The sequence below is a fragment of the Erpetoichthys calabaricus genome, chromosome 2 (assembly GCF_900747795.2).
Source record: "Erpetoichthys calabaricus chromosome 2, fErpCal1.3, whole genome shotgun sequence".
In the NCBI taxonomy this organism is placed as follows: domain Eukaryota; kingdom Metazoa; phylum Chordata; class Cladistia; order Polypteriformes; family Polypteridae; genus Erpetoichthys; species Erpetoichthys calabaricus.
Window position 1 is genome coordinate 160,670,813 of NC_041395.2, and position 26,449 is coordinate 160,697,261.

The window sequence follows — 26,449 nt, forward strand, 5'->3', positions numbered from 1 at the left end:
CTCGACTGGCCTGGGAACGCCTTGGGATTCTCCCGGAAGAGCTAGAAGAAGTGGCCGGGGAGAGGGAAGTCTGTGCATCTCTGCTCAAGCTGCTGCCCCCGCGACCTGACCTCGGATAAGCGGGAGACAATGGATGGATGGATGGACAATAGAATGAAGTCAAACAGAGAAAAACAAACCCTTATGAACAGCTTCATGCAACTCCTGTACTTTTATCTCATAACTTAAATACATTATTAGCAAGACAGGAAGGTGCTCTGGAGTGAAACACTATAGAACTGTGTTCAGCACTCTTGACTGTCCCAGCCTATTCTCACAGATATCTCTTGTACTCTTGGCTGTTTTTTATATTATATTATATTATATTATATTATATTATATTATATTATATTATATTATATTATATTATATTATATTATATTATATTATATTATATTATATTATATTATATATAAAATTACCTTGGTCCAGTGCCTTGATATAAAAAGTATGTTACTCTATTAACAGAGAATTTTTCCTTTAATGAAATCAGATAGAACTTAAACATGTGAACTATTGAAGATAATTGACAACAACTTTTGTTTACAAAAGTGTAACTTTGGCTACTCTTTATAGCAGGTCAGACTCCACATGAGAAAGACTGCAGTTTTATTAAACAGAAGTGAACATTTTTGTGCTGTCGTTCTCAATTCTTATTAAGTGGTTTGCTTCAGAAGGCAAACATGGCAAAAGTTCAGATTTTAATAATTTATTTTAGCACTGTTGATGACCTTATCCCGCAGATGTGGTTCCACCTTTTTCAGCTCTGACAGGTTTATGACAGAAAGTTGAAATCCTGACTCTCAAATGGGGACAGTCTGCTGTTGTCTCACTTGTTCCCTTCACTTTCTGGATTTAAGAGAGATACATATTTCTGCAGTTCCTGAAAACATAAGCTGTAATGTTGCTGCTGAGCAGTGTTTTATCAATCTGTAAGACCATGGAGTAGTAAGTTACGAGCCGAGAGGAAACTGTCAACTTGAAAATCATATCTTTGAATAGCTTTAGAAAATCAGCCACATTTTTTATTTATTTAATATAAAGTAATCTCAATGCATGCAATTATTGGCCTATCCACTGTTGTCATTCTGCTGCTGAATGGAGTTTCAGAGTTCCTTTGTCTTGTGTCGACAAATTGTTTCAGAAAAATATTCAAACTGTAGTGAAAGCCTGAGTGCTTGAAATACTTCATTTTTTTGTGTCAGACTTAGCCTGCTCATGTGTTTTCAAGCTCAGGGTAAGTGCAGGATGTGGACATTATAATTATTTGTATTATACCCACAAAGCTCTGCTAAACTGTTATTTCTACAATCTGTTACCTATACATCCCTCTCCACCAACTATTCCAAATGTGTTCATTATTAGGAACACCAAATTGCAAATGTTTCCCCCAGTTTTGGAAGCACCATATTCAAAGAGAATCACAAGACTGAAATCATCATAAGTACAGTGAATTTTGGTGGTTGATAAGAAGAGAGGTTTATCAGTAGATAATATACCCAAATACTGGTAATGATTGTATTTTCCATACACTGCTACAACGGGTATGAGTTTTGTCATTATTGTCTCTTGATGGATCAGTGCTTTTTATTCCAAATGCCCAGACAGTATTATTCAAAGAAGCAAGATATGTTAAATTTGCTGCATTCTACGGAAATGTTAGTTTAGTGTTAAGTAAGCTTCACAAAACCAGCTACAACATATGTATTGACCAGGACACCCGATTTTGTGCCCATTGAACATTCAAATACTACCACATTAGATAGTTCAGCTCTTTTCTCTGTGAATCTAAAACAAGTGAAAATCAATCTAAACATCTGAGTTCTATGTCTTTTATAGTGAGTTACTCATTGGTTTTGACTGCACTTTAATATCTTCTCAATATGCTGTACATATCTGGCACTTGGAATATAAAAGGAAAAATTACAGCATTGCTAATATTACTAACATGTAAAGAAGGCACATTTTTTAAATGTAGTAGGTTTTGTTAATATTCAAAACATTTTTGCCAATATTTTATAGAACATGGTGGATCCACAGATCATGCCAGAGATTTTTCTTCATCTTCTGATGAAAATATACTTCATGTAGGTGAACTGTGCATCTCATAATTGAAACAAAGGGGGAAAAAATAAATGATCATTAAACCATATCATAAGCAAGTATTAATTATTGAAATATTGTTTGTAAGTTAAAAACAATGTGATATGTTAGCCCTTTGCTTTTTGGTTCATTTAAGTATTCTGGTCCTGGGTATAACGTTAAACTGCATCTGGACCTGCAAGCAGTCCTCCAAGGTAGGGAAATCATAGGGTTTGGTGGCAGGATTAGCACTCCAACCCCAGTAAAAACACTTCACTCATCTCTGAGATGACAGACAGTACTCCTTTTTGCTCTCTAAGGGAGTAGCTTTGCTGCAGCCACCCATAGGAAAATTGTTCTCATTATGAAGAGGGTAGGGGAAAGCCCTCCTTGAGAAGAGTCACAGTGCACAGCTTGACCACAACTCCAGGCTGTACCGAGAACTGAAAAAGACAGCTGCGAGGGTTCTGAGGGCAGATAAGAAGGCGTTGGTTAGAGGAATCTGTGAGCAAGTGACATACCATCTATGGTCTAGTGACCAATGTCCTACTTACAGAGGAATCGAAGCATTATGCACATATGAATCTCTTCCTCAGAGAGTCACAGGGCAGCTGATGGAACGGTCCTTACGGATGACACTGCAGTTGTGTCCCGCTGGGCTGACTACTTTGAGGAGCTGTTTAAAGCTGATCCTCCAGCTAGGACATTGGATATTTCTGGGTCCACAGTTCTTGAGGCTGATCCTCCAATTATCTCTGAACCTCTAAATCTCACTGTGGGTAGGGAAGGTTGCAGGTATCTGTGGTATCCAGGGTGTACTTATTCAGGCTGGTGGTAAGGCTGTCGTCCTGGCAATGCTAGCAATTTTTGCTTCCTTTTGGGGGATGGGCGCCATCACAGCTGACTGAAAACAGGACTTGTTGTCCCTATCTGGAAAGAGAACGGTGATTGCCTGGATTGCGGCAACTACAGGGGGATAACACTACTCTCGGTGCTGGGTCAGGTCCTTGCTAGGGCTATCCTTAGTAGGATCTGTGATAACTTACCCACCTACCAGCAACTGGAGCAGTCTGGTTTTATACCTAAGAAGTCTACCATTGACCGCATCCTGGCATTTAGGGTTCTCATGGAGTGTAAACATGAATATCAGCGATTTCTTTGCAGCCTTTGTCAATTTTCATAAAGTGTTCGACTCTGTTGATAGAGCTGCCCTATGGGACATCCCGAGACTTTGTGGGATCCCTTCAGAGTTGCTAGATATCATGGCTGACCTGTACACTGGTACTGTGAGTGCTGTGCAGAGTGTAGACAGAATCTCTGCATTTTTCCCAGTTGATTCCAGGGTTCGTCAGGGGTGCGTTCTTGTTTCTACTCTGTTCAATGCTTGCATGCACTTGGTGATGGGCAGTGTCATGGTGTCCAGTGGCTGTGAGGCATCTGTTGATGAATAGAAATTCATTGATCTTGACTTTGCTGGCAATGCTGTGGGTTCTTAAGGGACTGAGTTAGGACTCTGAGTGTCTGGACTTGCGAGTGTCCTGGATAAAAACCAAGATCCAGGCCTTTAATGACCTCTTGGGCATAGCCATCAGCAGTGTGTCTGTCTGCAGAAAGAGTGTCAACCTTGTCGTGACATTTACTTACCAGGCAGCGACATTCATGTCCCTGATGACTCTTCCTATAAAGTCAGTGGACGGATTGGGACAGCACGGGGAGGTCATGAGGTCGCTGGAAAGGGGTGTGTGGCGCTCCCGATATCTTTGCAAAGGGATGAAGGTCCAAGCCTTCAGAGTCCTGGTGCTTCCTGTTTTGCTATATGGTTGTGAGACATGAACGCTATCCAGTGACCTGAGACGAAGACTGGACTCCTTCAGTACTGTGTCCCTTCAGAGAATCCTTGGGTACTGCTGGTTTAACTTTGCGTCTAATGAGCAGTTGCTCATGGAGTGAGGCACCTTACCTGCATTGTGAGGGATCATCAGTTACAGCACTGTGGCTGTGTGGCACGATTCTGTGAGGGAGATCCGGCTCGTTGGAGCCGTATTGTTGAGGACCCGAGTGGTTGGACCAGGCCAAAGGGATGCCCACTTAGCACCGGGCTGTGACAGATATACGGTCATTTCCAGAGGTTAGAACTGGACCGTGTGTCTGCCTGGTGGATTGCCAACCCAGATCTTGAGCTGTTTCGTCATGTGGTGGTTGTGGCAGCGCTCTGTACCAGTGCATGCTTCCCGACCTGACCTGACCTAAGTATTATCGGAAAATTACAGTATACTTGAGCTGTTTGATAGAGAGATGTATTTAAATTCCTCCAGATATACTACATACACATGCAGCTTAACATATTCTGTTTGTATGAACTATCAAATTCTTAATGTCTTTAATTTTTTCAAGGGACGGTATCGAATTTGCATTTAAATATCAGAATCCAAAAGGACCAGAATATCCTCCTCTAAACCTTGCATTCCTGGAAGTTCTTAGTGAGTTTTCCTCTAAACTACTTCGCCAAGACAAAAAGACAGTGTAAGTAAATATTATAGACAATTGAGTTTTTATCTTTTTGCAAATTGTTTCACATATTTACATGTGTCGTCTTGGTAAAGTGACTTGTTTTTTTCTTACTATGTTATATTTTTTTAGCTTGTTGAATGCTTAAATAAAATTATATATAAATGTGTATATGAATATGTGTGTATATATGTATGTGTATATGTACAGTGTATGTATAAACAGTGCATCCGGAAAGTATTCACAGCACATCACTTTTTCCACATTTTGTTATGTTACAGCCTTATTCCAAAATGGATTAAATTCCTTTTTTTCCTCAGAATTCTACACACAACACCCCATAATGACAATGTGAAAAAAGTTTACTTGAGGTTTTTGCAAATTTATTAAAAATAAAAAAATTGAGAAAGCACATGTACATGAAGTCATTGCAAAACCTCCAACTTCCGTCAGGCTTACTAACCAAGACTATTGGGCTGGATCAGAGACTATAATTTTCCTTTGCCTCGGGAAGACGATAAGGACGCTCTTGGACTATAACCCCGGGTTTGGTCACAATGTCATGGGCAATCAGAGAGTTCCTTTCCGGGTTTTTTGTCCACCACCTCCGGAATGGATAAGATAACTGCTTTGAGCTTTTGCCTCTGTCGGGGGTTTAAGTTAGAGCCAAAGTTAAGTGTTTTGGTCTGAGCAAAGAATGAGCGGGGCTATCCAGAGGAGGGATCGGGGTCCCTATCCTTCCACGGTTTCAGCAGATTCATGTGATATATCCGCTTGCTCAGTCGACGATTGGGCTGTTTCACCAAATAGTCGACAAGCCCTTTCCTCTCCTTAACTTCGTATATTCCCTGCCAATGGGCAAGTAGTTTAGAATGGGAGGTGGGAACCAATCCCATGACCCGATCCTCCGGTTGGAACTCCTCAAGTGTCGTGTCACGGTCATGTGCTATTTGCACCTCCTCCATGTGACTTTTTAGTATGTGTCGAATTTTCTCATATATCTATCGCGTAACTGTGCGATATATTCTAAAATATTAGTCGAGGGAAGAGCCTCTCCTTCCCAACCTTCTTTCAAAATGTCCAATATACCCCGGGGTTGTCGTCCATATAACAGTTCAAAGGATGAGAACCCCCGTTGAGGCTTGGAGGACTTCCCTTTAGGCAAAGAGTACGAGGGGGAGGAGTTGATCCCAATTCCTTCCGTCCCCACTGACCACCTTGCGAAGCATCTGTTTGAGGGTCTGATTAAACCTCTCCAGTAGACTATCGGTTTGAGGATGAAACACCGCGGTCCTTAAGTGCTTTATTTTGAGTAACTTGGCCGTTTCCCTGAACGTCTCCGAGGTAAACGGCGTCCCCTGGTCCGTAAGGACTTCTTTAGGAATGCCGCATTGTGCAAAGACCCCTACTAGTTCCTGTGCGATGGCTTTAGAAGTAGCTGAGCGCAACGGAACAGCTTCTGGATACCAGGTCTTATAATCCACGAGGACTAATATATACTTATGTCCTCGGGCTGAGTATTCCAGGGTCCCACTATATCGACCCCTATTCTTTCGAACAGGGCATCAATCAAGGGAAGGGGAGCAAGAGGAGCACGGTCCCTCCTAGGAATTTACTGCAGCTGACACTCAGGACAAGAGATACGGAAGCGGCAAACCTCCTCATTAATTCCCGGCCAATAAAATCGGAGCTTGATATGCTCTAATGTTTTGTCAGTGCCCAGGTGGCCTCCTAGGAGGTGGGCATGCGCTAACTCACAAACCTACCGCTGGAAGGTTCGTGAAATCAGCAACAGTTTCCGCACCTCCCCCTCATGTTCACTGACCCGATATAATAAATCATTTTCAATAACAAAGTGGGGCCCCTGTGGCATGGACTGATGGGTACCTTGGCCGTTGACTAGTATAACTGCATTCTTTGCAAATTTAAGGGAATCATCATTCCATTGTTCCCTTTTAAACGAGGCCGGCGTTTGTCTAAACTGAAAACTTAATTCTGATAGAGGGTCCGGTCTGACCTCAAGGGGTGGGGTCATCAGATGCGGACTGATGACGCAATGGTCTGCGACTGCCCGGGAACCTCCCCACCCTCTTTTTGGCCTCCCATATCTCTCTCTGATGGCTGAGTACACAGTGTGGAGACAAACTGCGATGGATGATTCCCGTCTGTTACTAGGCCCAAATTAGGTTTAGGAGTGGTCAGTACTTCACCACTTTTACCATCAGACCAGTCTCGCCATAGAATCACAGCGAAAAGTGTATTTGGGAGGACCACTGCGGTGATTCTTTTTACTGATCCTCCCTGACTGATGAAACATTGGGCGGATTTATAGAATCGGACATCTCCGTGTACACAGGTTATACTGGTCTTTAGTTTTATCCACTGTCGCAGCAGTACATACCGGCAATCAACAATGGAAATGTTGCTGCCGGAATCAAAGAGAGCTTCCACCTTAAATCCATTAACAACTACCACTCCCGTATGAGCCATTGACAAGGGGTTTGAAAACACACACAATCCACTCTCCACTTATATTCCGCCTTGCTCCCAAATGAGGGCCTCACCCGTGGAATTGGGGACTTCGGTGCAAACTCTGGTTTATGCCAAGGGGGCAGATTAGGAGGGACGTAATCTCCATAGCGTCCGCTAAAGGACCATTCTGCTCTCCCAAATTGCGAGGCCGTCCTAGATGTTTTGATGAGCTCATTCATATTAGAAAAGTCTACCCAGACCAGCTGGGTGAAATGATCAGGAAGGTGGTTTATTAACAAGAAACAGGCAACCTTCTTTACGATCTGGAAGGTGGTGCACTTGGTGGGTTTTAACCTACCCGCCACTGTTTCCCAAAGAGCATCAGCCTGCTCTAGGGTAAATCGCTCAGGATCTAGTTTCCACGCCTGCAATAACCTCACCTGCTGGTCTGAGGAATCCCAACTTTGCTCTGGGGCCTTGGTCCCCATGGGGAGGACAGCTCTCTCCTTCGAGAGAGCGTAATAAGTCCCTGTTGCTTCCCCCATAGAGACCAGCCCACTTCTGTGTGTCCCATCGACCCTCTCCCTATTTATTTTATGTGGCCCGGAACTAGACAAAGGGAGCGGAGTCTGTACCGGTTCTTTCCGAAATCTTGGCCCCGGTAATCTCCCACCTGGTCACGATTCAGGTCCGGTCCCATTTTCTTCTGAGATTTTACCATCCTGCTGACTACGCCACTGTCACAAAAATGACCAAAAGACATTGAGAAGGTTTGGGGCAGGCATCCGTATAATTTTTCCCAGCTGCAAAATTGATGAAAGGGAACAGACATGTTCACACGAGTGAGTCCAAAACAGAACTGATTCACTAGAAACAAGATGGCGGCTTTAAAGGCCAGTATGGGAAGTGATGTCATCAGGACCAGAACTGGAAGTGACGTCATTGGCTGCCCCAGAGCCAGGCTGGATTTCCCTAGAATGGTCTGCAAGGAATCGAGAGAATTACATCTATTCAGGCCCTTTAGTTGTCCCCTAAACACGTGTGTGCGTATATATATGTGTGTGTGTATGTATATATATATATATATATATATATATATATATATATATATATAATATAATAATATAATAATATAATAATATAATAATGTGTGTGTATATAGAAAGACCATGTGCATAATGTAGTTATAATTAAATCATTGTAGTCACTCATACCTGGAGAAGTTCATGACAGAACAAATGATGGAGCGACGAGAAGATGTGTGGCTACCCCTCATCTCTTACCGAAACTCCTTGCTTACTGGTGGAGATGAAGACAGATTATCTGTTACCAGTGGAAGTGGCAGCAACAAAACATCTTCAGTACGAAGTAAAAAAGGGAGACCTCCACTTCATAAAAAACGAATAGAAGGTAAGGTAATGCTGAACTTCATTTAGGCAAAATTGGCAGGTCCAGTTTCATTCTAGCTCCCCAGTACACTTTGTGAGATATAGTTTGGTTTTCATTGCTACTGTAAATCGATATTATGTTTACTGTTATTGCAAGTAAATGCTGTTTAAAAGTGTGTAAATTCTATTTTCCATTGCTGTAGAGTGTTGGGGTAAAATGTCTGAGTGTTTGATTAAGGAAACAGAAACTCAAGGATCCTTGAATAAGAAAGGAAAAGTTTTCCTTCATCCAATATTGATACATCTGTTATCAACTATTATAGGACCTCAACTTTTCCTGTAATTATTCCCAGGCATTTGGTTTAAGAAAGATTTTTCCCATTCTTTTTACAAACTTGCCTCAGTTGCTCCAAATTTGGAGATTGTGTTGCATGGAGAGCCTGTTCAGTGTTTTGTGCATAGTAGACTCATGAACAGAGATTTTACCCTGCTCCAGTGATTGCATCAAGCTTTAAACTGTTACTGAAGAATTTTTTTTTTTTTTTTTAATCTTTTGAGTATTCTTACATTTTGCCTGTCAAGTCACCTTGGCCCACTTTTAGGGGTTAGCAGCCACAGTATTAAAGTGTCTCTCTTTATACACAGTTTAAGTGTGGACTAATTAATATTTAAACTCTTTGATATTACTTTGTAACCCTTTTCTTCTTTATGCAAACCTACAATTCTTGAACATAGATCTTCTGAGATCTATTTTTTCAAGGTTTGCTTCACATCAGCAAATATTAATTGTGAATAGCAAACTCAAAATATTTGTCTTTTTTATAGGTTAAAGTAGGTCTAAACAACACCTCCAGTTTTGTTTAATTGATTTAACTTCAGGTTTGCCAACATCTAACTCTACAGTAGCTAGCTTTTGTTGAAGCCATTAGCCTAGGGGTTCACATTTTTTTCAACCTACACTGTGAATGTTTGAGTGATGTATTCATTGCTTATAAGAAGAATAAATTCTATACAGATACCATGATTTCCAAACAGTTCACATAATTCACTGTACTTAAGAAACATTGAAAGACTTGTGCAAAAGTAATCCGTAAATAATCTCCAACCACACATACACATTATATTTTGGTGGTGGGGTGTTACAAGTAAAGAAATATGACCTTTAAAGATGCTTCAATTCTTGACTAAAAGGAAAATAATGAAATTTTTTTTAAATAAAAGTGTATAAAATGAACTCATCCAGAACGAATTAATTCTATCCCAAACCAAATAATAGTTTGGCAGTTACTGTGCCTTAACAGGGGTAAATAGAATTAGGAGGGTAAAAAATATAAGAAAGATATTGAGAGGAAATAATGAGAGTAGTGATGTTCAAGAGAAAAACCTATCATGAAGAGTAGATACAGCCTGTTTCACATGGAAAAGAGTATATTTAAAATGGGTAAACTGATCATTTTTAGTTCCCAAATGAAATTCTAGTAACATTAAAAATTGAGTCCCAGTACATGGCGTAGAAATAAGGAAAGATCACAAGGCTGTTGATTAATCGGAGAAAGAGATTTATAAGAGGACTTATATAGCACTGAGAAAAAGAACGCACGTAGACTGTCTTAATGGAGAAAAGGAGCTTATAAGGAAGAATAGCAAGTAGATAGCTAAAGGTGATAGCTTTCAGTTTTGAATAGAATTGAATGCAGTAGGTGACGAAAGAGGAAAATGGAATTTTAAAGTGAAACTGGTGTCTTTTCAGTGATTCCAGGCTGGACTCATTCCAAAGCTGATATGTTCCTAGGAAGTTACAGTCCATACTTGGAAGAGAAACCTGGAGCAGGAAGAAATTTTAACCAGAAAAATTGTTTAGTCTGATGTGGACTCACTAGAGAAATATGTAGTCTGTGCAGGATTTGAATATTTGGCATGGGGAAAAAGAGTAGTCTGTGGTACACAGGTTTCTAAGTTGAAAATGTTTAAACAGGTAGAGGTCCTTATAGATGTTTTAATAAGAGTTAAATGTGGGAAGGATCTAAAGGGTGATGGGGTGCGCTCTCTCTCTCTCTCTCTCTCTCTCTCTCTCTCTCTCTCTCTCTCTCTCTCTCTCTCTCTCTCTCTCTCTCTCTCTCTATATATATATATATATATATATATATATATATATATATATGTTGCTGCATTGTGAATTTACCTTCACAGTTCATAGTCCTTGAAAATTAAGTAATTTACAGTTTACATCACATAGCAAATGGCTTTGGTACAGAGTGGGCATATAGATGGATGTATGCACTGTCCGTGCCCACATATATCTGCTTATAGATCAGGAAAGTGCCCTAATTTATTTTCTCCTGCAAGAATAATCTTGCCCTGTAAGCTTCTCCTAAGTAGAATAAGTATTCCCCTTATTTTTGTCCTTTGAAGCTGTTGAAAAAGTAGCAAAATTATACCATTTTCTTTAGCAACAGTTTGTGTTACCTGCATTTAAATGCATTTGTTGGTTTAGGCTGCCATCATTATTTTACACTGGACAAGCTGAAAACAACTTAATGTTAAATTTGGAGAGAGTAAGAAAAAACAAATCCAGAGAAGACAAACACAAGAGGACAACTACATAGTTAAATAGTATAAATTTTGTTAACATGCTTTTGCATGTATGCAAAAAAATCTGTGATAATTCATGAAGAGCAGCACTGCTCTTCCACCTTGACAGAATTTGAGAACTTTGTGGGGAAGAATTAGTGGAAGTTGTCAAATCAGGAAATGTAAAGCAAACAGAGATATGATGCAGCCAAATAGACTTCAATCTGCCATAGCTGCCAGACATGTTTATACAGTTTACTCGAGTCTTGTATGTTTAATTAAAGTAGATGTTTCATTAAACTTTTGCAAAAGTAATTTTGTCAATCATTTTAATATACAGTAATTATTGTTTGAGTAGTTAACATACATAAATTGACCTTATGAGAGTAAGAGTGGTTGTTTGAGTAAAATCCTGTTCACTGAACTGGCAGCTCTTCCAAGATCGATTTATGTGTTGTACTCAATGCTGTCAGGTAATGGCTTCTCTAATCCTGGAAATGGTTTAAACAGATCTCCAAGTAAATTCATTAAATACATTTTATAGGTTTATTGGGTCACTAGCTGTTCTCCCTGTCTAAGAAGGGTTGAAATCTAAGTAATCAATGTAGAATGCAGTGTTAATGTTTGCAGTACATCATCTATTGAAATGTATTTTGTAAAGTATGTAGTAATAAAATGCATTGCCTCTGTAATTGCAATGGATGGCACATCAAAAACTGTTATTGTAGTAAAATGCATTAGCCACAAACGTTTGTGATGTGCAAATCTGTTGGAATTACAGATACAATGAGTTTATTATTTTGCCATTTGGTATGGAATTCATAAAAGCAATATTAATTTTACTGATGTGCTGTATATTGGAATGACAAATGCAATGTATTTTATTACTACAAATATTTGTGAAGCACCATCTGTTAGGGTGGTAGAGACATAGCAACGGACACACAGACACATGCTTCATTGCTCATTTTCAGGTGTACAGAGAACAGTGAAATTTTTGCTTATATATGCTGTTCTGTAATGCTAAATTACTCTTGCTTATTAACATTGTACTGTATTTTCTTGCTTTGCATAGAAGAAAGTGTTGAAGGATCGTGGCTCATGAGAAATGATAGTATACAGACGCCAGGTGCTTTACAAACACCACAGCTTACATCCACGGTACTACGAGAAAACCCAAGACAAGCGGCTGAGCACATGCCCCCAGATCAAGGCTCTGAACCCAGCTCTGAAGCAGATTATGTACACAAGTAAGTTGATTATACATTTTCAAAACATGTTTCAACAACTTCTTTGTCTTTTTGAATTTATGTTCATTTTAATTCTTCATCTGATACTTTTACAGAAGTTGTATTGGGAGATATTTATACCTTGGGGCAGCTGGCATGAGTAAAATTACTGGCAGGATAAATAACCAAATGTCAATAGAAAGCCAGTAATAATTTTTGTATATAATTTTGCTGTAATTTTACTGTAAATTGTAATAAGGCTTAGGTGATTGTTCATCATTAAGGTAAAATGTGAAGGTTACACAGATTATAGTTTTTTTTTTGTTTGTTTTTTTTTTTTTTAATAAAGTCAACAGATGCAAATGTCCTGGTTAGGACAGCAAAAGCTGGATGAAGTAAGTCGGAAAGACAGAACAAATATGAATTACCTTAAAGCCAGAGCTGGTGTAAGGCAGACTGTGTAAGTATTAAAAGACTTTTAAGTTAAATAGGAGTTGTAATTTTAGGGCAATCTTTAAAGATTTCCTAAATCTATTTTGTAAAGTGAGTTATGATACAATAATCTTTGTCCATGCATTCATTTCCTAATCTGTTACTCTAGTTTGGAATTTTGGGCATTTAATGCTAATTCCCGCAATATTGTCATTGCCTTCTAATACACTTTCTTGCTTGTTTTTGTTCAATTGTCTTTTTTTATTTCTTGCAGTCGAGGACTAATGGAAGATGATGCAGAACCAATCTTTGAAGATGTAATGATGTCTTCACGTGGACAGTTGGAAGACATGAATGAAGAATTTGAGGATACCATGGTCATTGATCTTGTGAGTGTTTTTATTTTCCTTTTAAACATATTTTTAGTATTTGTATTGTTCCTTCTGTTAGCCACTTGGATTACGAAAGTCTTACAAATTTTAGGCATTTTCAGAATAATCTTTAAGATTGGTATCCAAAATACCAATCTTAAAGATTATTGCACTGGTATTTCTATAGGCATAAAAAATTCCAAAATAATTTGCTGGTTTCTTTTCAGCCGCCCTCCAGGAACAGACGTGAACGAGCAGAATTAAGACCTGATTTCTTTGATTCTGCAGCTATTATAGAAGATGATTCGGTAAGGAAATACTCAGTAAATCATTGTTTGTAATGAAGTTTGTTTACAATCTTTGGTTGAACTTTCAGCATTGATATATGCAGTTTTTGAATACAATGAGTTCGTAAAACCTCAGAGTAGATAATTATATTTGAGAACTAGGGGACTCCGTCCCCTGCTCGCTTCGCTCGCCCACCCCCGGGTTTGGTTAACCGGATATACAATTTAAAGAGATTATTATTTTCATTTCATTCATTTTTTATTTCCTGATATTTGCCAGTAATAAAGCTGTATTGAATGAGTTATTCCCCCATTCCCCTGCCAGAACCCCTCCCCCTAGGGTACGCTACACGCCAGCCACTTCGCGTCTCTGCCGTTTGCATTATGAAGAGGAGGGCTGAATGCACGCTAAGGAGCTGCGGTCGCTCCTCCGAAACCCCCTCTTAAATGGTGATACAATGGGAAACAAATAAAATTTTTTTTTTTTTTTTTTTTTTTTTTTATATAAACCTTCTCTTTGCTGGACCAGCTGCTGGCTTGCTGCTGCTGCCTTGCTGCATGATCTGCATGCTGCGCAGCGCTTTGAACATTTAAAAGCCTGTGCAGCAGCTGTCCTTTTGTCTCACTGCCTTGTCTCGTGAGACGATAAAGTGCCTATGAGAAAATCACATCTTGTCTCCTTCCAAGCCTTTCAAGATTTTTTTTTTTTTTATAATAGAAAGATGTAGGCAAACTGCCACGTTTATAGTTTAGCTGTGTCCATCACATGATGTTCTTGCTACAGTATATAATAATTTTTTTATTTTTGAAGTATGTTTTAGTCACCTACTTACTCTTGTCTTTGTTTCCTTTTCAGGGTTTTGGGATGCCTATGTTCTGAAAATTGGATAAAGAACATTTCCAGACAAAAACTGAAATGCTTTTGGAGCAAGGGGCCTTTATACTGTGATTGCTTGTTACATAACATTTAAAATTAATCCAGATTTATTTTGACTCAAAAAAGAAGAGAAGAAGAGGAAAATATAACTGTTAAGAATCTTATGTAAAAAATAAGTAAATAAATAAATAAAAAATAAATCATAATGGACTGTTCCCCTGGTAGCACATTTGGTGATGGTACTCACCCAAGACAGCACTAAGTGTTGTAATGTGCAATCCATTCAACAACTGGTGCAATTTGGAATGTGGAAGACTGACAGAAGACAAAGCCACAGTGGGGTAAAATTCTAAACATTTGTGGGCAAAAAATAACATGCTCTATATGTAAAGAGGAAAAGAAACCTCCCGTGACGTCTCAGCATAGTATTTTTTTTTTTTTTTTTTTTTAACTGATGTTTTAAATTTCATGCCTATAGTGTTAAATAGCAACAGCTCAAGTACTAGACTAGAAGCAAGATGTGTTTTTGAGTCACACTGGATTTGGTTAACATTGTGGTACACTTTACTCTGGAGATAAAATGATTCTTCTTGTTTTCCATCTTTTTACATATGTAAATGTTTGATAACTGTTTCTGGCAATAATGTCAGATTGTTGTATCAATATGTGGTCATATGACCTGCTAAAGAGTCCTTTAATTTGTATTTTACAACATTTTTATACACGGTGAGAGATTGTGTGTGTATGTGTATGTGTGTATGGATTTCACTATATATATACACACACACACACACACACTAAATTTGTGTTAGTTGTGTCTCTCCCTTTCCAGTGTTACTGCTTTTATTTAGCTGTACACACTGGGTTTACAACTATGCCAGTATTCAATGACGTGATTGAAGTGTTGAGGCAATAGATGATCAAGTCATGGAATAACTTTTAATTAAAAAAATCGTGCTGAATAAAGGGATTGGTTTTATTGCCTCTTGGTCATCCCCACTCTCAGAATATTTTAAATTTTCTTAGCGGGAGTGTGACACAAATACTTACTTAATTGTGGAGTTGACCAAACCACTTTAAATGTCCATCCCATCAAAAATCACTTTGTACCTTTTGTGCAGAATGTCAAGGCTGAAAACCAGCAGGCAGGCTAGCTATCCACAAAAGTTGGATTATTTTAAAACAATGTTAAAATATCTTTAAAAATTCATTTTGCAGGAAAAAATAAATAAAATAAAAAAACAAGCATTTTTACATGTACAGGCAAAACTAGCTCTTAAAATATTTTCCAAAACAAATCACACATACCATGATACCCAGGTTTTTAAAAGAAAAATTAAAAAAGATATTTTGAATTTTAGTAGTTTTAGTATAAAGTTTTGAATCAAGTAATTTTTGTCAGTTGTTTGTACAGTTCCTTTTGGACCGGTCTGTTGCCAAATAACTGTGGATGACATGATAAGCCAACCCTGAGAGAACCAAAGTGATTCAGTCTGCTGTTAGTAACAAGATGTACAGAAACATGGAAGATTTTTCACCTTTAAACAGAAAGTAAAAAGAAAGTAAGTCAAATTTGTATGAAGTGGTTGGTTTACCGTGCAACCCACTCTAGTTCTGTGGGCATAGATGCTGCATGGTTTGAGTCCTGAATCACAACAAACCTTGTGCTTCACAGTCATCTGTATGAAAATGGAATTCTAATTTAGGCAGTATTGTAGAATATTGTATAACAAAACTTTCATAACTAGGTACCTCCATGGTGGGATTCAGATTAAGTTCAAGTTCAATAGGTTTTATATTTCAAGTGTCTCCTTGATTTGTTTTGCTAGTAATCCTGTAAATTGTACATTTTCAATATTAAAGTTTTCTTTTTGTACAATTTAAAGATAATGCTTCACCTTTTCATTTAATAAACTGTTAAAAATGTATTTTAATGCCACATTATACTGCTTATAAGGTCCTTGAAATTATTTTATTTCTTGTTTCAGAATGTAAAGAAGTTGCATGCCCCCCTCTGAGGCAGGTAGTCCAAGTTTCCAAACTTATAGGCAACTTCATCTACGATTGTATACCATTCAGAAACAGGACAGGGCAGTACAAGTTTCCCATTCTTCCAAGTAAAGCTTACATTTTACAGATGAGCAAAATACTTAACTGTGCATGAAGCAGCCTACATAGCACCTGAGTTACACTGAAACCTTAAATTAATATCTACCATTCTACTTGAAGCTCAGCATTGACGTTGACTAAATATTCAAATAGCTTATCCATAGAATATGGTGCAGTCTTCATGTAATGTTTAATTTGTCCTGGCTCCATATAAATTTCTCACCCTGGGTTTTAATCAGTTTTCTTAATCTTTTAATCAGGTAATTATTTTTTTCCTGTGCAAGTCCCTTCCTGTGTCTAAATTTAATTTTTAAGTTCAGAAATACCTAAGGCATTTTACTATCAGAACTTTATTTTAAGGAATATTAAACCAAGGGCTCCCACAGTCCTTGAGTGTGTGTGTGTGTGTGTGTGTGTGTTCAAGTGATTATGTTGAAAAGTTCTTGTCACGAAAAGGGACAAAAGCTTACAAGTTATACCCAGAAGGTAGAAAGGTAATTACATATTTTTTAAAGTGAAATGCATACTGTGAGTGTTGATGAAGGGAAATGTTAAATGAAGAAACAAAAATATATTATTGATTAAGATTTGCTGTAATTTTGAGGCAAAAGTTGCTATTTCATTTAGACATTGACAGAACTGTAAACTGACAATTACAGTGATCACTCATGAGAAAGAATGATCAAGTTGGAAAATGTACATACGGAATAACAACAGGTAGGTTTGGGGGTGAGTAGCTGACTGTTATGACGGTTGGAGTATTTTTATTTATTTCATCAGGGGGAGAAATATGTTTTTGTGTATTAAATATTTTTATAACAAGTCATATCCAAAAATAACAGTGATTACAGAATGTAAATACATGTTTTTAATAGCATTTTACAACATTGTGGTTAAAAACAGCTCTCGTGGTAGCTGAAATACCTTTCATAGAGACCAGATTCCAGCTGCAAAGTGATGTAAAATGGTGTCATTTATTGTGCTATTGTTAGTTGAAGTCCACCTTTATATACACAGCACCTGATGTGATGATGGGTTCCTGGCAACCTGTGACTTTGCAGGAGTTTCAGTGAGTTGTACTGAAGATCTGATTCACCAGGTATAGTGGTTATCAGGTGTATAAAATTTGAAAACATCCAAAATATACAATACCTTTCTCAAGGTAAATTTGAAATAGTAGTTTAATCAGTAATTAAGATCGCACAGAATGTTTCTCTGATTCAGGAGATGAGTTAAAAAAAAATCACCAATGCTTTTTAAATGGAATCTTTTGAAAATTTCAGAAATTAGACATAGACATATCTCAATGAAAATTAAACCTTCCAGACAAATTTAATTGAAATCAGTCTTCTCAGAACTGAATTGTTTCATGTGGATGTATGCTCAGATTGCCCACAGCTGGCACACTCATCTTTGAAACTGAGATGATGATAGCCATAGACTGAGATGGACTAGGGCAATTGAGTGCACTATCTCACAGCAAGGGTGTTGCAAGTGAAAGAAGTGCTTTTTATTTTCATTCACTCCAGCTAAAAATACAATGCAAAAATCTCAATAAATAATCCAAAAAAATTTGTAGTTAGGAGTTTAGTAAAAAGTCAAGCAAAGTGACACCTTTTATTGGCTAACTAAAAAGATTACAATATGCAAGCTTTTGAGGCAACTCAGGCACCTTCTTCAGGCAAGATGTAATCAAGATGTAGTTAGGAGTTTAAAATCCAATAAATATCTTTTAGAAAGAATCCATCAAAAAAATTAAGCAGGATCAGGCCTCGTCTCCATTGTAGTGCCGCTCCCTCTTTCTCGCTCGTCTTGCTTTGCTCATCCATTTCCCGGGGATAACCTACGGAGCAAAGAATCCAGAGATGAGGTCCCTCACTGTCTCAGTGTCTCAACCTTTTCCTTTCGGCATGTACCGAGATGTGCCAAGCATGACTCAGTCTTCCTGACGCTTACACAGGCATCTGCAGGATCCTTAGGAACATCTGAATGCTCCTGCTTCTAGCAGGAGTGATCCGGTCCGGCCCTGGAGAGACTCTTGCACCACTCTGTCCCTGACCACGTAGCCACCTTTCTTCAGCCTTCCATCAGACTCCATCAAGGTTTTTTGTTTTAGCCTTTTTCTTGCTCAGAGACCCCTTTTAATCCCCAGTATTGGGGCGGAGTGGTGGCTCTGAGGCTAGGGATCTGCGTCGGTAATCAGAATGTTGCTGGGTCAAATGTCGTAAACACCAGAAGTGACTCAATTCTGTTGGGCCTTTGAGCAAGACCTTTAACCTGCAATTGCTTTGTCCAGGGTATGATGTTAACCTGCATCCAGCAACTGTAAGCAGGTCCTCCAACATACAAGGAAACTTGGGGGTTGGTGGCAGGATTGACACTCTACCCACTGTAAAAAAAAAAAAAAAAAAAAAAAAAAAAAAAATCTCTCTCTGTTTCAATGTGGTGCTAAGGTGTCACCCTCTGCACTCAGGTCCTAAATCTAGGTGGTTCAGCATGTGGTGGGTGCAGCAATGCGCTATCAGCGCATGCTTCCAACTGCAGGTATAGCAAACAAATTGGATAGCCTAGATGGAGAATAGCTGCGTCAATTGCTTGCAAACACATTAAATAAAATTAGCCAATTTCTTCATCAAGAATCCCTGTGGCCACATGACTTTTCTGTCACACATCTACACTCAGAGTCTGCACTGCCTCAGTGACTTATTTGGTAAACTTGCATTGCCATGGACCTCTATCTTTCTTCAACACAGTGGGCAGACGGGATGGCAACAGCAGGTGATCTGAAAATGCTGGCTTAAAGGAATACTCCACTCAAAATATGTCACTTGCCACATGTACTTTGTAGTGGTGGATGACCAGATCTTTTAATCTCTTGTTTCCTTGCAGAATGGTGAGAAAAAAAGTCATAGTATAAAACAAAAGAGACCAATGCTGTACAACAGCAAATTATGTGAAAAACAGGAGTGAAATTAAGTGTTTATCAATATGACCTCCTGTCCTGTTTTTGGATACTTCTATCAGGTCACCTACTAACCTCTGCTTGCTTAAACCACAAAGATTCAGTCTTCCCTCGTAGCTGATGCAATAGATAATCATTTTTGATGAATGGCTTCTAGTGCTGTTATATTCAGTCCTGGGTGAACTCTTCCCTCCACAGCCTGCATCTTCCATGGCGGTAGGTTTTATTCCAACTAATTTCACAATTACTACAACAATAGTTTTTTAATTGAGCTGTTTGATGAGCTGATCATTTTATTCTTGTTTTATGAGATTATGAAATATTTGTGTTTTTGACTAATTTGTCCCTTTCTGTAAAGTTTGATTCATTGGTTGCATCCATGTTCTGACAACACTGAATGCTAAAGAGGAGCAATTACTTGAGTGCCATATTCTTTTGTCTGCTTACTTGTAAGAAATGATTCTTAATGAGCACATAAGTGAAAATGGCATTGAAGTAACTACTCCCTTTAGCATCCATGCTGTTAGTACCTGTGTCTGCACCGGGCATTTGGATACAATGAAGGGAGAAACATCTATAGAAAATGGCATATTAAAAAGAAATGACAAAAGAGACAAACATTTAAAACTGGCAAAGAATACACACTTTAACAAATTCTCTGAACTAAGTGCAATCATACCAAAGTTCATTTGTTACATACAAATTATACATCTACGATTTTATGTGACTTATGCTTTAAATCTGGCTTATTTTAAAACCTGCGTATATATGTTTGGCATCATTCTTTTCAGAGTTTATCGAACTTTAATGTGATGTTGTTAAATTTTCAGACTCTTATTCCATTTTAAATTATAAACCAAAATATCAAGAACTCATGTCCCATGAGACAAGACTTTGTGCCAACAGATTTAACCACGCCCGGGGCCGAAAGAGCAGAGGACAAAGACAGCTGCTGTACAGGCTTTTTTGTACAGCAGCTGATCGAGCAAAAAGGAGGTAAAAAAAAAAAAAAGAAAGGGGTACGTTCAGCCCCCCTCTTCATAACATGAGTGGCAGAGAGACTAAGTGGCTGGTGCGTAGCGCAGGCCAGGGGGTTAGGCAAGCAAAGTGAGCAGGGGGTAAGACCCTAGTACAATTTAAAGTTTATTGCTTGGTTGCTTAACTCCAAGACTGTGCTTTTAAGAAGAATATAAACAGACAACAATAATACAGGACTTTATAAATATCAAATCGTCAACAGAGTTAGACATATGTGATAATAACTGTAATCTACATCAGTAATGTAAGAGAGTTAAGAACAGGGCATCATGTATTTCTACACATTTCCTTATTCAAGGTGTGAATGTAACTCTGAACTGTATTTCATTTACCTGACCACAGCACGGCCAGGGGGGCATTGCTGGGATGGTTGGTATCTCTGATTATTTTCTTTGCCCTGGTGTAGATGTCCTCGAAGTTAGGGGGTGCACACCCAGTGACGTGTTCAGCTGACCGTACCACTCTCTGCAGAGCTTTGCGGTCCTGCTGTGTGATGTTCTAAAACCAGGCAGTTGAAACTTCCTGCCAGAATACTTTCATTGATGGAAATGATGAGATGACGTTCTTTCAATAACTGGGAGGGCAGCCTGAAATCCCTGTGGTGTCTAAGGTGCTAGAGATGTTGTGCCTTCTTCACCAAGGTGTCGGCATGTTTGGACCAGGTTAGGTCCTCTGTGTTGTGTACACTGAGGTATCTGAAACGACCATTCACCCTCTCCACCTATGTGCTGTTAATAGTGAGGAGATGGTATTGACTTAGCTGTTTCTTTCCCAAAGTCCACACTCGACCTCCTTGTCTTGCTGACACTCAGGAGTAGAATGTTGTCCTGACACCAGTGTGACACGCACACTCCACTTCATCCAGGTAAGCCTGCTTGTTGTAAGAGATCAGGCCTACCCCAGCGGTGTCATCATGAAACGTAACAGTCAGTGTATTTACGTGCAACACATAATCAATCGGATTAAGGTTAATAGCCCAGTTAAAACAGAAACCTGGTTTCTTACTAATCCATATTTACGTGTAAGTAATCGTCTGGAGTTAAACATCCTCATTAGCCACCAATAATCTGAGAACAAGCGTGACGCCCGTGATAATTTTGTTGTGTTTTATAAATATATTTTGTCAAATTGACGCTTTATTTAGAGGTTTCCATTACCGGATTACACGCAGCAAACTCTTTTCTGATTGGCTCTGCGATTGAGTTCTGCAAAGGTGGGCTGTACCTGTCTGTGTGCTTATTGCCTTACATTAAGTGCTGCTGGAATAATAATGATGTTGGTACTTACCTTATTAAAGTGAAAATATTACATTAGGTTACTTGTTACTTTAAAAGATTACTTAATAGACATTACATTTTAACATGTTATCCAACTGTTCTCTGGATTGCGTTGCTGAATCTAGCACTGAACGTTCATCTTATTAACATATATTTAGCGATTTCTGAAATTCCGAGACAGCATTCTTCAGTCAGGAGAAAGACTAATGCAATCGGCCAAAAATTTGCTTCTGGAAATGTACTTTTTGGATGCTTCTACCCATGGCTGCTAAGAGTGTGCAAAGCAAACATATGCATGGGCTGACAGAGTGCAACAGACATGTGCAAACTACAAAATCCTTAACTAGAATCATGGTTATGAGTTTACATGGCCATATAGCCAGGTTACTCTCAGAGAAATCTACCTCTGTTAATTAGGTTTCTCAATGGCCAATCATCTGATTTCTGTAAATGGAGTAAGGGTTTATGTGGCATTTTAGAACTCTGTTTTCTATGAATATTCAGCTTAGTGAAGTGCATGTAAAGGAGCCTAATAATGTTAGAGTCCTGTGTAGCCATGCAGTTGTGTGTAGAGGGAGTACAGCAGAGGACTCGTAACGCAGCCCAGTGGAGCACCTGTGTTGAGAGTGAGGGATGAAGAAGTGAGGCAACCCACTTACGTCACTGGGGTCTGCCTGTCAGGAAGTTAGGAACCCAGCTGCACAATGAAATGCTCAGATGCAGGTTCCTGATCTTGGTGATGAGCTAGGAGGGGATTGTTGTTAAATGTAGAACTATAGTCTATAAGTAGCATTTGCACATAACATCTCTCTTGTTCTTCAGATGGGAAAGTACTATATGAAGGATCAACGTGATTGTATCTTTTTTTGGATCTTCTGGACTAATATGCAGACCGTAATAGATCCAGCTCTTTTGGCAGAGAAGAGCATACATAATTCAGGACAAGCCTCTTGAAACACTTCAATGCTATAGACGTTAGTGCGATTGGATGAAAGTCACTCAGACAGGTTGGATGTGATTTCTTAGGTATAATGACAATGGTGGATCATTTAAAGCATGTTAGAAAGATTAAATATTACTGTGGACACTGGTGCAAACTGGTTAGCACTAATCTTGAAAACACATCCTGGAATGCTGTTTGGACCTGCTGCCTTCTTGGTTTTCACGTTCCTGGAGTCTCTTATTGTGTCATGTTCTGATAAAGTGAGCACTATTCTCCCAGAGTAGATGTGTTGGATCGCCAGCAGATAGAGGTTGGCACCCACCATTGTAGAATTAGTTATTTTATAGTTCTCCTTCTATTAAAGTATTACAAATCCACCTTGTCCATACTTCTAGACCAGGAGTCCTGAGTTGTACAATTTGTTTAGTGTGTCATGAGTGGTTACCCAAGGTTTCTGTTTTGGGTATGTCTTGATGATGACTTTTGTTGTGGTTTTGTTTGAGAAGTCCAATATAAGAAGATACAGCTTCTGTAAACACATTGATGTTGGCATCAGAGCTCCACCTGAACATTTCCCAGGCAGCACCATTCAGCATATCCTGGAAGTCGGCCTCTGGTCTGTCCAATGTGCTACCTCATGTGTGACTACAGCTTCCTCCTTTAACTTCTGTTTTTATCTGGACTACTGTAAAGAAAGATGGGGAAATGGTTGGAGCTGAATAAGAGTCTGTGCTTTGTAGCGGTCTTTATATGGAGTATACCAATGGTGCAGCATCCTGTCCCTTCTGGGAGAAGTTTGGCATTACTGTTTTAAAACTAACCTTGTTCAATTTGTCTGCATTAACAAGGGGAGCATCCAGCCTGTCACTCTGGTGACGACCAGAACACACAGTTCCTCTAGGCCGTGTTGGTGTCCACCTGAGGTAGAATATTCATGGCTGTGACGGGAAGATAAATGTTCTGCTGTTTGATCATCAGGAACTTAAGATCGGGCGAGCAATAGCATGATAAGACTTTTACGTTCCTGCTGCCCCAGCAGTTGTTGACCATGAGACACATACTGTACCTCCATCTTTCAATTTTTCACACTCCTCTGTTCAACCCCTATATGAAGAGATTCAGCAACCTGAATAGCTTGATCCGGTACTGTCCGACTCAGCCATGTCTCGCTGGAACTTCATTCGTGTGCTTTGATGTAACTGAGCTTATTCCCCAGCGACTGGACATTGGGTAGTAGGATGCTGAGTAGCTGTGGTTAGTATGTTTGGGACTTCAGCCTGTTTTGCTTTGTTAAAATGTGAAATTGGATGGAATAAAAACCTGTAGCCATGGAAGTCCTGCCTTTAAAAACCACTGACTTACACCATCCAGCTGTGGCCCCTTGAGGGTGCTATACCAGTCCTGATGTGTTCATAGCAGCTTTCTTAATTACTGCTGGGTGTGTTTTATAATGGCAAGTAAATGGAGCATCTGCAATTTCAATAACCAGAATAAAAGACATGGGCCATTAGGTTCTTACAATTATAAAGCATCGTTCAGGTCCATATTCTGCAACTTTGTTTATAATGGCATGAGAGAGTGGTACCATGTTGGTTAGTTGTGCAAATAAGACAAAGTGTACTCTGCATGTAACAACACTACTAGTACTAGACTGTCATGATGAGGAGAGTGCAGAGTCCACTTGGTCCACAGGCCTTCCTCATAAGTCAGTTACCCAGGCTGTGTCATTAGTTATAAAGCTCTAAATTTCATTTGCCACATCTCTGCCCAAATTTGCTTTCATACAACTCTGATGATCAGCTGAAGATTAGGCAAAAGTACAGTAGACGGATTCCCAAACTGAAATTTAGTTAGTTAGGTCTGTAAATATTTGGACAGAGTCAACTTTTTTCTAATTTTGGTTCTGTTCATTACCACAATGAATTTTAAATGAAACAACTCGGATGCAGTTGAAGTGCAGACTTTCAGCTTTAATTCAGTGGGGTGAACAAAACAATTGCATAAAAATGTGAGGCAACTAAAGCATTTTTTTAACACAATCCCTTCATTTTAGGGGCTCAAAAGTAATTGGAAAAATTAAATAACTGGAAATAAAATGTTCATTTCTAATACTTGTTTGAAAACCCTTTGCTGGCAATGACAGCCTGAAATCTTGAACTCATGGACATCACCAGATGCTGGGTTTCCTCCTTTTTAATGCTCTGCCATGCCTTTACTGCAGCGGCTTTCAGTTGCTGTTTGTTTGTGGGCCTTTCTGTCTGAAGTTTAGTCTTCAACAAGTGAAATGCATGCTCAATTGGGTTAAGATCAGGTGACTGACTTGGTCATTCAAGAGTTTTCCACCTCTTTGCTTTAATAAACTCCTGGGTTGCTTTGGCTGTATGTTTTGGGTCATTGTCCATCTGTATCATGAAACGCCGCCCAATCAATTTGACTGCATTTAGCTGGATTTGAGCAGACAGTATGTCTCTGAACACCTCAGAATTCATTCGGCTGCTTCTGTCCTGTGTCACATCATCAATAAACACTAGTGTCCCAGTGCCACTGGTAGCCATGCACGCCCAAGTCATCACACTGCCTCCACCGTGTTTTACAGATGTGGTATGCTTTGGATAATGAGGTGTTCCACGCCTTCTCCATATTTTTTTTCTTGCCATCATTCTGCTAGAGGTTGATCTTGGTTTCATCTGTCCAAAGAATGTTTTTCCAGAACTGTGCTGGCTTTTTTAGATGTTCTTTAGCAAAGTCCAATCTAATCTTTCTATTCTTGAGGCTTATGAGTGGCTTGCACCTTGCAGTGCACCCTCTATTTACTTTCATGCAGTCTTCTCTTTATGGTAGACTTGGTTATCGATACACCTACCCCCTGGAGAGTGTTGTTCACTTGGTTGGCTGTTGTGAAGGGGTTTCTCTTCACCATGGAAAGGATTCTGCGATCATCCACCACTGTGGTCTTCCGTGGCCGTCCAGGTCTTTTTGCGTTGCTGAGTTCACCAGTGCTTGCTTTCTTTCTCAGGATGTACCAAACCGTAGATTTTGTCACTTGTAATATTGTATTTTTTGGATGGGTTTTTTCTGTTTTCGCAGCTTAAGGATGGCTTCTTTGACCTGCGTGGAGAGCTCCTTTGACCGCATGTTGTCTGTTCACAGCAAAATCTTCCACATGCAAGCACCACACCTCAAATCAACTCCAGGCCTTTTGTCTGATTAATTGATAATGACATAACGACGGACTTGCCCACACCTGCCCATGAAATAGCCTTCGAGTCAATTATCCAATTACTTTTGAGCCCCTGAAATGAAGGGATTGTGTTAAAAAAATGCTTTAGTTGCCTCACATTTTTATTCAATCGTTTTGTTCAGCCCACTGAATTAAAGCTGAAAGTCTGCACTTCAACTACATCTGAGTTGTTTCATTTAAAATTCATTGTGGTAATGTACAGAACCAAAATTAGAAAAAAGTTGTCCAAATATTTTTGGACCTAACTGTACATTTTTGTCCAAACAACATTTTCTAATGAAAAAGACTCCACCTTTTAGCCAATTCTGTAATTCTAAAAAACAAAATTGAAGCAAAAGTTAGAAATAAAAGGCAATAAAGCATAATTTATATCAAAAAATATATCCATATTGAAGTATAGCAACTTCCTCTTGAAACCCCACTTCAGACACCATAAACTAAAGGAAATGTTAAGCTACGTTACTTAATTATCAAATAAGAGGTCTTTATTACAGTACATCAATGGGTTCAAATCTTCTCTTTTGTAAAATTTAACCTGATGCTGTCAGATTTCTTACAAAGTAAAAACCTACAATGTTCCCTTCCTAAAAAAAAAAAAAAATGAAGGAATCAAATGCTACGAG

The 26,449-nt window shown here is 39.0% G+C and overlaps 1 protein-coding gene across 3 annotated transcripts in view; it reads left to right on the top strand.

Annotated features, from left to right (window-relative positions):
* stag1a (stromal antigen 1a) overlaps positions 1–15,604 on the top strand; it is a 291,842-nt gene extending 276,238 nt beyond the window's left edge. For all 3 annotated transcript variants that reach the window (XM_051923034.1, XM_051923035.1, XM_028794702.2), the window contains 7 exons: positions 4,516–4,644; positions 8,306–8,511; positions 12,136–12,310; positions 12,639–12,749; positions 12,996–13,110; positions 13,320–13,400; positions 14,236–15,604. In XM_051923034.1, the coding sequence (XP_051778994.1) occupies positions 4,516–4,644; positions 8,306–8,511; positions 12,136–12,310; positions 12,639–12,749; positions 12,996–13,110; positions 13,320–13,400; positions 14,236–14,259 (841 nt within the window). In that variant the 3' untranslated portion in view covers positions 14,260–15,604. The remainder of the gene's footprint in view (positions 1–4,515; positions 4,645–8,305; positions 8,512–12,135; positions 12,311–12,638; positions 12,750–12,995; positions 13,111–13,319; positions 13,401–14,235) is intronic.
* Positions 15,605–26,449: the final 10,845 nt, after the last annotated feature.